This window comes from Akebia trifoliata, chromosome 3 (assembly GCF_017979445.1).
Source record: "Akebia trifoliata isolate Shusen 1 chromosome 3, ASM1797944v1, whole genome shotgun sequence".
In the NCBI taxonomy this organism is placed as follows: Eukaryota; Viridiplantae; Streptophyta; class Magnoliopsida; order Ranunculales; family Lardizabalaceae; genus Akebia; species Akebia trifoliata.
The window spans coordinates 2,862,107-2,874,447 of record NC_141377.1 but is presented as its reverse complement, the minus strand read 5'-3'; the positions used below and the strand labels follow the sequence as shown (position 1 = coordinate 2,874,447).

Sequence of the window (12,341 nt, the reverse complement as noted above, 5' to 3'; positions counted from 1 at the left end):
GGTTTTTTTCTTAAGTGTCGGTCGGGCAAGGCTCGTTTGTGGGTCCTAAGGTTGGTCAACTAGATTTAGTAATTGGATTTATGTTTAGTATGAATTTCTATATTTTCGGATTAGTCAAAAAGTGTACGTGATTTAGAGTTAGGTGGATTTTGATTCTTGAGTTGTATTTTATATGACGATGAGGTTGAGTTCCCTAGTCTGTTTGGGGTGGAGTTTTGTATGCCAAATACGGTTAGAAACATCTTCGGGGAGTGGTGCAGTTGGGGTCGAGCTTTCGGGACACAAAGAGAATGATTTGGAGTTTAACACCTTCGGTGATTATGAGGGAATTTGGAAGGAGAGATACAAGGGAATTTGGAAGGAGAGATACGCTCACATTTTCAAAGAAGAAGTCCAAAACAATAGAGTTGATTGTTTCGATTATGGGAATTCTCTCTCTTCTATTTTATGGTGTAAAATCTTTAAGTAGTTCAAGTATGCTCTTCTCCATGTTAATGGCTAAACTTTAAGTTGTGTTGTTCTCTCGAGATTTGTTTCTTTCTCAACTCACATCAATTCAAAAGAAAATCTCCCAAAGTCACCTTCGTGTAGTGTCACCGATAAGGGGAATTACCGCCCTGTAGTTTTATTAGGGAGTAATACGATCCACCACGTCCAATATCAAGTAGATTGGAATGTGACCCTTTTTCCACGACCTTCCCATTCTTTATCACCGCTATGGAGTTTGACTTTTGTATCGTAGACAGTCGGTGTGCTACGACCACACACGTTCTACCAATCATCATCTTTTCTAGTGCTTCTTGAACTAGGTTCTCCGACACACTGTCAAGTGCACTTGTTGCCTCATCGAGTAGCAGGATTGCTGGGTTCTTCAGTATTGCACGAGCGAGTGCTATTCTTTGCTTCTGACCTCCTGATAGTTGGACCCCTCTTTCTCCACAGTAGGTTTCGTACCCATCCTTCATGGAGCTGCAACAAATTAAAAAATGGAGCTTAAAATGGGTCGGGTTCTGGCCAGATCTGAGTATATCTATATTCCTATCCGAATTTTATATCTGGATCCGTATCAGAATCGGATTCTATTAGCTAAAACCATATCCGAATCATTTTGCTTTCACTAAATTTAGATCTGAATCCAACCCAACCGGATTACTTGATTCGGGTAGGTCAGATGATGGACCTTTCAACTTCTTTTTTGCCTATATTTATTTTATAATTGCTATACTATTCAATTTTACCATTACAATTCTTTTATTTTATAAGAATTCATGTTGTATTATAGTAAGTAGAAAAAAGATATTTTATTTTGAAAAACATAATTTTAAAACAATGTATCTTTCAAATCTAGGTGGATATAGGGATGGATCTGTATCTGACCCGGGTCAAGGGGCATCAACCCATATTTTTATTTGGATCTACTCCGAAGGTCCAAACCCGACAAATTCGGATTCGGATTACTTGGATTTTGAATAAAATCCGACCAATTTTATGCCCTACTCAAAGAAAATATATATATCACCCTCCATTGATGGGTATATTTCTTTGCTTACCAAAAAAGAAGAAGAAAATGAACAAAAAGGAGAAAAGGTTGAGGTGCCGATCCTCCATACCTTATGAATTCATGAGCATTGGCAAGACCAGCAGCCCTCCTTAACTCAGCTTCTGTCACATTCTCTTTCCCATAAAGAATGTTTTCGCGGATGGTTCCTGCAAAGAGAGTTGGCTCTTGACTAACTAATGCGATATGTGACCTGAGAAGTCTCAAGTTGTAGCTTTTAATGTCCTTTCCGTCTATCTCTATCAACCCTTTTATTGGGTCGTAGAACCTCTCAATCAGCCCAATAATAGTAGATTTCCCCGAACCACTCTGGCCCACTAGTGCCACTGTTTTACCCGCTTCGATCTTGAGATTCAAGCCCTTGAAGATCATTTGATCGGGCCTTGCTGGATAAGAGAAGAACACGTTCTTCAGCTCGACATATCCTTTGATGGACTTCTTAGCCTTGATTCCATCTGAGTCGTTGGGCTCAATCTCAGTTTTCCTATCTAGTATTGCGAAGATTGATTTGATGGCATCTCCTCCCTTGGCTAAATCCGAAGTCATGCTTCCTGCATCTGCAATGTTCTTACCTGTACTCATCAAAATGAAGAAAGCTTGAAATAGATGCTTTGCTGTTATATGTCCTCGTGTCATAAGCCTTCCACCATACCAGTAAGTTAAAGCTATAGTAGCTGTAGTGACAAATTGGGAGCTAAACAAGACAACACCAGCAAACCAAGATTGTTTGATGTTTTCTTTCTGTGGGCTTCTCATAGTATCTTTAAAGAGGCTCAATATTCTTTTCTGAGAAGAGAAGGCAGTGATGGTCCTATGGTTTACTACGGCTTCACTCGCTAGTTGGCTTCCTTCATTTTGTGCTTTATGTGCTTTTTCTGACATTCTCTGCATTAGAACACTCCTTGAATAGAAGCAACCGATGAGTAAAGGTTGCACTGCAATCATCACGCTTGCTAGTCTCCACGTCACCACTAATCCTAGCACGAAAGCTATTGAAGCTCCAGCGAAAACTTGAACTAGTAATGAAATACGGTCACCAACAAGGGAGCGAACCATGTTGGCTTCAGTGGCAAGCCTTGCACAAATGGCTGCGCTTGTGTTTTCATCTTGATCGAACCAACCAATCTCGAACGTCAGCACCTTTTCGAGAATTTTCTCACGTACCCTTTTCGTTAAGCGTTCTCCCATTATTGCAAAGTTGTAATGTTGAAGAAGATTTGTGATAAGGCTAAGAATAGATAGGATTGAGAAGATGAAACAATAGAATTTGGTTTCAGATTCGATGCGAGCGTTGTCTTTCAGGAAGTAAACTGAGACAATTGTTCCCAAGCAGTAAGCATGTGTGGGCTGAATTGCTCCAAAGCCGACAGCACCTAAACACCCAAGAAAGGCTCTCTTCCACTCGGGTGCATTCATCTGCAGTAAACGCCACTGTGAAGGTGTGGAATAAGATGAGAGCTTCAAGTTTCCTTCATTTCGGTCATCATGGGTTTGACTTTGGATGAAAGAATATGCCGGACTGATGGAGTATGATGCGGGGCTGAAGTGGTATTCTGGACTTCGGCTCTGTATACTTGGTGTCCTACGGTGATGGCTACGTTGTGTTGGTAAATAAGGACTTGAAGGCTCGTGTTTCAATGCATTTTGTTGCAAGAGCACCATTTTAGAGTAAGCCCCATCATTATCCATTTTGATTAGCTCATCGTGAGTACCTGATTCAATGACTTTTCCTGATTGAAGAACCATTATCAAGTTGGCTCTACGGATTGTGGAGAGACGGTGTGCAATGATGATTGTTGTCCTCCCTTGTGAAGCTTGATCGAGTGCCTCTTGTACTGTTCTTTCAGACTGTGCATCCAATGCACTTGTAGCTTCATCGAGTAGCAGAATTCTTGGATCTCGGATTAACGCTCTTGCAATGGCAATCCTTTGCTTTTGGCCTCCCGACAATTGAACTCCAAATTGCCCAACCTGGGAATCAAGCAGGAGATACACGTAAGCAAATGTAGATTAATTGAAGGATTTGAAGTTGATGATGTTGCTTACTGTTAACCAACCAACTACTCCGAGAGACCAATCTGTTGGAGAGGGAGAGAAGTATGAATATAACATAAGAGGATCATGGGGCTTAATCGGGTATGACACACCCAAGATTGGAGGAAAATATACACTCAACACTCCTCATCCATAACAGTGGAAGGAATCAAACCCGTGACCTATACGAACTTAGCGCTTTGAAACCATGTTAACCAACCAACTACTCCAAAAGACTGATCTGTTGGAGAGGGGGAGAGCTATGAATATAAGAGGGTCACAGGGCTTAACTGGGGTATGACACACCCAAGAGTGGAAGAAAATATATACTTAACACTCCCCCTCACTCATAAGGGTGGAAAGAATCAAACTCATAACCTATACGAACCTAGCGCTTTGATACCATGTTAACCAACCAACTACTCTAAAAGACCAATCTGTTGGAAAGGGGGAGAATTATGAATATAAGAGGGTCACAGGGCTTAACTGGGGTATGACACACCCAGAATGGAATAAAATAAACACTCAACACTTACAGGGGTCTCGTATCCATCGGGTAACTTGGTAATGAAGTCGTGTGCATTTGCAGCCTTGGCTGCATCGATGACAAGATCCATGGAAGCTCCTTCTTTTCCAAACGCTATATTCTCTTTTATCGACGTTGCAAAGAGAACTGGTTCTTGATTGACCAAACCCATCTGTGACCTCAGCCATTTTAGTTGAAGTTCCTTGGTTTTATTTCCATCCAAGAAAATGTTTCCTTGGATGGGGTCATAGAACCTTTCAAGCAATGCGATGACTGTGGACTTGCCCGAACCACTTCCCCCAACGAGTCCTACGGTCTTACCAGCTGGTACTTTCAGATTGAGGCCATCAAGGATGCGTGCATCAGGTCTCGACGGGTAACTGAAAATCACGTTTTTAAACTCTATTTCTCCTCTGACACATGCCAGAACCTTGCCCTTTTCATCTTCGGAGTCTACAGTGGGAAGTCTGTCAATCATCTCAAATATTTGTGAAGCAGCGCCAGTTGCCACCGATAAGTATGTGAAATTCGGCAGTGCTTGCATAATAGCCCTGAAGTTGTAACACAAAAAGGCGGGTAAGTGACCGACAAACAAAAACTAGCAAGAAGAGAAGTTAAAGAAAATCTTACACTCCTCCGAGGATTACACAGACGCCAGCAATGAAAATAGGACCACCTTCATCACCCCTCTCGATTACTAGAACACTTCCGACCCAAGCTTGGAAAGCCCAAGCTGCATAAATCATTCCCATGCTCCCAATCAGCAATCCCTTCATAAACCCTTGCTTTATTCCGAGCTCCATTGTTCGTTGAAGCTCACAACTGAACCTCTCTAGTGTTTGTCGCTCTCCCACGTAAGAAAACACAGTTCGGATTGATGATACTGCTTGTTCAGCAATTCCACCCGCAACCCCGTAAGCATCCTTCATTTTTTTCCCGAGGTCCATCAAGAGTTTTCCAAAGCCAACACCCGGGATGATGAACATGAGTGAGAATGGAAGGGTAGCTATAGCTAGCCTCCACGATAGTAGAAAAGCAATTACGAGGCAGAAGACGAACGATGATAAGTGGGCAAGGCAGTTAGGTAACTACAATAGAATTCCTTATTATTTCAGTAACCGATGATGATGAAGCACGGTATCGATAAGGGTATTAATTGCAAACCTTTTCGCTTAGAACGTCTTGGATCGAATCGGCGTGGGAGGAGAGAGTGGAGACAACCTTGTACGTTGTGGACGAGTCCGCTTGGGTGTCGAAGAAACCAACATCTTGTCTTAGGACTGACTTCAGGTACTCCTTTCTAATGCGCGATGTCTGTCTCTCTGCTGTTCTCATCCAACAAATTCCTTCTGCAAAAACAAATACTCGTAGGAATGAGCAATAAAGACATCGCTATTCATCAATTGGTGCATTCAATTCCTTAGACACCATGCATATAGGTAGATGTATTGATGGTGCTCCTCATTCCATGAATTGTCAAATGTAAATGGGTTGGGTTTTGGGCCAACTGCTTGTGTTTTTTCCGTGGTGCCGAATGGGCCGAACCCGGAACCCATATAGTTAAGTCAAGTATTTGGGAATCCATTAGTACCTCGTGATGTATTAGGGATGTCAATGGGTTGATTTCTGATCGGCTCCATATACCTAGAACCGGAACATGAAAATGTTGGTTTCGATACCAGGTATGAGACCCTTGGAACTGGAACTGATCCTACAAATACCCAATATACCTATTCGGTATTTGGGTACCCCATAAGATAAACACACATTTTTTTAATGAAAGAAAAATAAAGAAAAAATAACCTGTAATCCTTGTTCGATAGTACCAAAAATGGATTCTTCAAGCAAATCAAATTTTTATTATTATTATTTATAAGTGTAAAGATGTATTGCAGGAAAAGAAAAGAATTTACAAAAACAGGCAGTTGAGATAACCCCCAAAGAGATCAGAGAAAAAATACAAAGCCAACAAAAAGAAGAAAAACAAACAAACAAAAGCATTGAGAGTTACACATAAGATCCCATCTGTATACAAAGTCGTCGAAAGAGACTCCCAAAAAGCGCTTGCTCAATTTCAACCAAAAATATAGCAAATCCAAAATCTTCAGATAAACAGCATGAAGTGAACTTTCCTTACCCTAAAGCACCCTGTTGTTCTTCTCTAAAATTCTCTTCTCAAATCAATACTTTGAGAAGATAACTTCAGAAAAATTGGACAGCCTTTGTTTGTAGTTGAAATTGAGAAAGAATGGGAAATATGGATGGACTTTGAAGTAAAGATAAAATAATATATCTATCAATATATATACATTTTCTAGATTCTCACTTTAGGTGAAAGTACATTTACTTCTAAATATCCCCTGATTAAAATTTTAGTTGACTACTTTTTTTTTTTTTTTGGATATCATGGGCAGGAGCGGATTTACAGTGGGGGCACTTGCCCCCACAAGAATTTTCAAAGTCTCTAAATTAATGAGTTTTTGTGACAAATATTAACGGCGGAAAAAGAAATCTGCCACTATTGCCCCCCCCCCCCCCCCCCTCCTCCCCTCCCCTCACAAAATATTTTTTTCACTGTAAGTTGCCCCACAAAAAAATTTCTACTCTTCGTTGCCCCAACATGGGCAAAATCCTGGCTCCACTCTTGATCGTGGGTATCCCCACCCTTTGGGTGGGACAGCGGTCACACGCATCGCCCCCTCGGAAAGTCATACGTGCAACAGGTTGAGTTGAGACGGGTCCATGACGATGGACCTAAAACTGATCTAGGTACACCTGCCGGCTGATTCGGGGCTATATTGAGGTTATTTAGATATATGAACCACGAGCTACGTACCAACAAAAGCAGAAAGTCCAACTCCAATAGCAACATAGAGTAATCTGAGCGCATACTGCAAAATGAATAAGCTAACAGTTAGTTTCCTACCTCATAATCAACAAACATCACCATTTGAGCTATATCACCTATTGAGTGGAAGTGGACCAACAAGTTGTAGGCCACATTTCCCATCAGATGAAAGATCGAACAATGCCTTGGTGACACTACTATCACACCCAAAATGTTGAACTCACCTTGTCCACCACGTGATTGGAGAAAGAGGTATCAGCTGATCCATAGTCGTTGATTGTACCACTTAGAACGAGCATCGTCATAGGACTCATCAACCCATCTCCGATGCTCCCAAGTGTTCCGAACAATAGCAGCCACTTGTCGAACCCATCAGCATATCGAAAAAGCTGAAAGATCGACACGCTTCGTTTGTTATCCATATTGGTGGTTACGGTTGCGTACACCACAGACACACAGAATCACTCCTTGATATCTTCTTTTCAAAACTCAGAGAAGATAAACCATAACTTAGGGTCTAACATTATTTATAATCCAACAAAATATCTTAAATTTGGTGCTCTTATAGAGATGCTTGTTTGAAGGATCTCAAACATAATTGTCTTTTTGTCTTAATTTTTAATGCCAAACGGAATGATATGTAGCCGGCATTGATGTATTTTATAGTTTTGTCAGTGTTGGTTTCTATAATTCCAAGCAGTTATTTAAAATAAGGGTCACTTAGACATACTACTCCATGTTTTAGTAAATATTTGAGATACCCCCTATATTTTCAAGCAAATGATGTACACCCCCATACCTTGGTCTTCTATGAGAGATTAACAACCGTATTGACCTAAATGCCCTTGTCCTCAATCTGTAGCCAAAAAATCATTGATGATATTGGATCCCTATGGCAAAGATTTTCATCTCAGAAGTAGTTTGGGAACTGCAAGATGATGGATATAGGGGAGATTGAATAGGTTAAAAATAAATTATCCTAGAAGTTGTAGAACTTGAAGATGACCAACTTTTTGGAGAAGATTATCAACATTTTTTAACTAGAGGTTTGAAGATGAGTGCATTTTAGTATTTTTGTTAGTCTTCCAAAATGGACCTTGGTAAAACGGTATGTCATCGATTTGAAAATAAGGGTCATCTAAATTAATTACCAAAACATGGAGGGTCATGTCTAAATCCCCTGCAACTAACTATTAAGCACCTTTTCCTTTTGTCTTACTCTACTGATTTTCTAACTTGAGTATTTTCACTTGGTCTAACAGGGCAAGAGTACAAAATTGTTGATAAGTTTCTTGTGTATCCCGAAGCATTTTGAAAAAACGGATCAACGATTCTGTACTCTTGTCATGTCAGATCGAGTGAAAATACTCGAGTCAGAAAATCATGGCTATTTGTCTAAGCTTTCATTAATCATTTATATATATGTATGTATGTATGTATGTATTTGATCGTATGATATAAATTTGGAAAAATCAAATGATTTTACGAGAGATGAGAGATGAGAGATGTGACCCATTCTTAACTTATCTTGTGTGTAGTTAGAGCTACAAACTTTTTAGTGTTGCTCATAAGTACTTATAATGCCTGTTGGTCATCTTGATATTGCCATATGCCACATTATTGGCTCAAATTCTCATGAACATTTGGTCCACCCTTGGTAAATCTATTATCATCGTTAAAATTTGAGTTAGTGATTTTCTGACACTCTCTTACATGGCATGGACTAGAACCATAGGTTTTTCCCTCGGGATACACAACTGTACAACCCCATAAATATGTGTAGTTGTGTATCCCAAGGAAAAAAAATCTATGGTTCTTGCATATGTCACGTCAAGGGGCGTATGGAGATGTGTGTCAGAGGGGGGTGTCAGAAAATCATTATTCTTAAAATTTTATCTAAAAAAATTAGGTCAATCAGTGAATATTGTTCTTATGTTCAACTATGCAAAGATTCACGTCTTTTGTTATTGAAAGTTTATTCATATTCTTTTTCACTATCTCAAATCACGATCTTTTGAATTTTTCACTTTATTTTTTAGAATATATAATTATATATATTTTTTAATTGGAAATGTAATTGGACTTTGTTGAATACTAGTTGTGCCGTAGACACTACACGGGCATCATCTTTGAGGGTTACGAGGGTAAAAATAAAGTTGAAATAGTGTTATTAGAAGAAAAAAAAAATAGATTAAGAAGGTAAAAGATGAAAAATAAAAAAATAGGTTAAAAGGGGTAAAAGAAAAAGAATCATAATAAGGGAGTGAAGATGTTCTTTGAATTTAAAAAGGTAAAAGATGAAAAATAATAAAATTGATTAAAGGAGTAAAAGAGAAAATTTAGTAAAGTTAAAGAGGTGACGTGCAAAGACAATAAAGTAATTCCATGAGATGGAGGTTTATATCCCTCTCAATGCTGTAGCATTATGAGAGGTTTATCCCTCACAAAATTATAACAAAGTGAACCCTACAAATGTGTTCTATTATAATATCCAAACCATCCCAATTGACTTTATCTTAATTTCTAGTTTATTATATATATATATATATATATGTATATTCGAACTCCTTTGATTCTAATTCTATCTTTCATAGTCTTTTCCTTCATAAATGTTTGGTCTATCCCTCATAAATCTACTAATCAAAAATCAATTTGACATGTGACGTTCAATTGTTGGATTTGAGCATTTTTCATGATGGACGCCTATGGGTCAGACCCATCTAACATTGATGGGTCTATAATAATAAAAAATAAAAAAAATGCCATTTGGCACCATTTGGTAAATTCAACATGTGGGAAGATTTCCTATAGTTTGGCTTAGTAATGAAAAACAGAATAAACGGCACATTGATAGGGACATAGAGAGTAGAATCTAAGAGGGAAAACAAGAAACAACCTGTGTGTGTGGGAGCATCTTAGCAATGTAGCTAGAAGAATAATAAGAGTTTTGCACATCCATGTTTGGGACGAACTTATATTGTTTGTTCTCTAGCAATTAATTCGTCGATAATCCATGTTTATATATGTACACTACATAGGTTATTATTACAATTTAAGACAAGGAAATGAATAATGATTTTCTGACACCCCCTCTAACATACGCCCCCATCACAGAACCGTAGATCATTTGCTGTAGGATTGGCAAAATCATAAATTGTTTCCTTGTGTATCACAAAAAAAAGATCTATGGTTCTATGCCCTTGTCACGTCAGTCGTGTTCAGATTGAGTGAAAAAAAATTAGTTAGAAAATCACGACTCTTCTTACATTAGGTGTGCAACTCTCCTCCCCTTATCCGGACTTGGGATTAACAAATTAATTTAAAAAAAAAAAAACCTATACAGACCTATTCTCTTAATAAATCACATAATAAAATTTTGCTCTTTGATATTCATAAACAATTATTATATTGGGATGGTTGTCCAATCATAATTTTGATCATTTTATTTTATTATCATTCTCAAGATAATTGTCCGAGATTTTTCATCTTTATAATTACTTAAAGGTCTAACAAAAGATGGGGCTTGCGAACCAATTATTATTATTATTACTAATAGGTGGCATGTGCAAAAGCACATATATACTATAAGGGTTTTTCATAATTTAAAATATTAACTAAAGGGATTTTGAAGTAAGGTTGTCAATGGGTCGTTGGTTCTGGTTCGATTATTAATGTACTTAGAACCATAACTATTATACCAATTTTTTTTTTTTTTTAAAATTCTGATTCTTTTCGATTCCAATTATAGCCCTAAAATAAATTTATTCCTAATTGAAACTAGATTTTCAATTTTTTATTTGTAAGGGTGAAATTTAAGCGAGGTAACAATTAATCAATGACTTTGGTTTACTAAAGCCATCAAAATTTTGTTTTAGTTAAGTAGAAACACAATTCTTTCCCCTCAGGATTCATACAAGTTGAACTAGAGAACGACATGATTAGAAGGATTTGTTAAAATTCCCCTCTTCTAGAGAGATCATCTAGAAAGTGAGTTGTTTTGGATGTATTCAAACAAAAAATTGGATATGGAACCAAAACCGCCAAGAAATATGAGCATCCATTGCTTCCAATTCTCAATAATCCAATGGAAAAGATATTTCAAATCATTATTATAAAAAAAATTTCTTTCAACAAATTAATATATTATCTACAAAATACCAATTTAATTATCATTTGTTTCACTAAAGATATGATTTAATTAAAAAAATTCAAAAATTAAAATTCTTCTTCTTAACAAGTAATAAACTTTTAGAAGAGATATCCCCATTTTAAGCTCCAATGCATAGTTTATTTGAAAATTTGAAGAACTTGATATGATATGCATTAATTTTAAAATGTAGGAAACACTAAAATAATGTATAGTATAAAAAAAATGACAAAATAAATCTGTTCTAGGTAGCCACGGGTATCTAACAGATAGAATCTAACGGTACTTGATTCCTACTTTTTTTATTTCACATTAGACTTGACTCTAATTGGTTCCCATAAGAAAGGAACCGAAATTTTTTATTTCGATTCTGGTTAAATGGGTACCCATTGCGACCCTATTTTAAAGACATCATGTAAAAAAGGGATATTTTTACAATTTTTAAAACTTACCTAAAGTGATTATAGAGACGTTGGATTATAATTTAATATTGTTTTTGAGGAAAATGATCCTAAAGGTAAGGACATCTTTTATTCTTCCAAAATTTTGTGTTGAATCACTTTTACTTGCCCTTCTCTTATTATAATCATAGTAACGAAATTTGGTAAGGGCTTAGTTCGGTTAATCTCAAATAAATTTGAGAAGGTTTCTTAAAAAAGATTAGGAAAGTTTCAAAAATTATACCGAGGATGTTTATAGGTTTCTTACAAAAATCCATCATTTTCAACCTCCCTAAAAATCCATCATGTTCTTGAGATTTAAATGTTCAAGAAAATAATATTTTGGAGGTGAAGGATTTAATTTCACATTCCAAGATTAATAGATAAATTATTGATTAATTCGTATGCATAGTCCTAATTTAGAGAATTTATACTATTAACTATGGTTATAATAGTAAATAAGATTCTCATCTTGAGGTCTTGAGTTCAAGCCTCATCATTGGCCACCCACAAAGATATATCCCTATTTACTGATATGTGTATTTTGTGTGGTATTGCATGTACCCGTGGGATTTGGGCAAGATATGGTACTTTAAAAGCTTAGTTGCTTCGCCTCTGCTAGTTGGGCCAATGGGTCTGGAGTAAGGGTATTAATGGGTTGGGTTTGGGTCCGTTTTATACCCAAAACCGGACCCAAACTTAAACATCGATTTTAATCCTGAGTATGAGATCATTAGAATAAAAATCGACCCAACAAATACCCAATACCCATTGAGTACCCGTTAAGA

At 37.3% G+C, this 12,341-nt stretch overlaps 1 protein-coding gene across 1 annotated transcript; it reads right to left on the bottom strand.

Moving 5' to 3' along the window:
* Positions 1–406: 406 nt before the first annotated feature.
* Positions 407–7,388, bottom strand: LOC147405530 (putative multidrug resistance protein). The gene is made up of 7 exons (XM_086433846.1): positions 7,191–7,388; positions 6,955–7,009; positions 5,283–5,467; positions 4,749–5,206; positions 4,129–4,669; positions 1,611–3,529; positions 407–969 (listed from the first exon to the last, which is right to left on the bottom strand). The coding sequence occupies exons 1-7, from the start codon at positions 7,386–7,388 to the stop codon at positions 594–596; spliced, it is 3,732 nt and encodes a 1,243-aa protein (XP_086289972.1). The 3' UTR covers positions 407–593.
* Between the last annotated feature and the right edge of the window lie 4,953 nt (positions 7,389–12,341).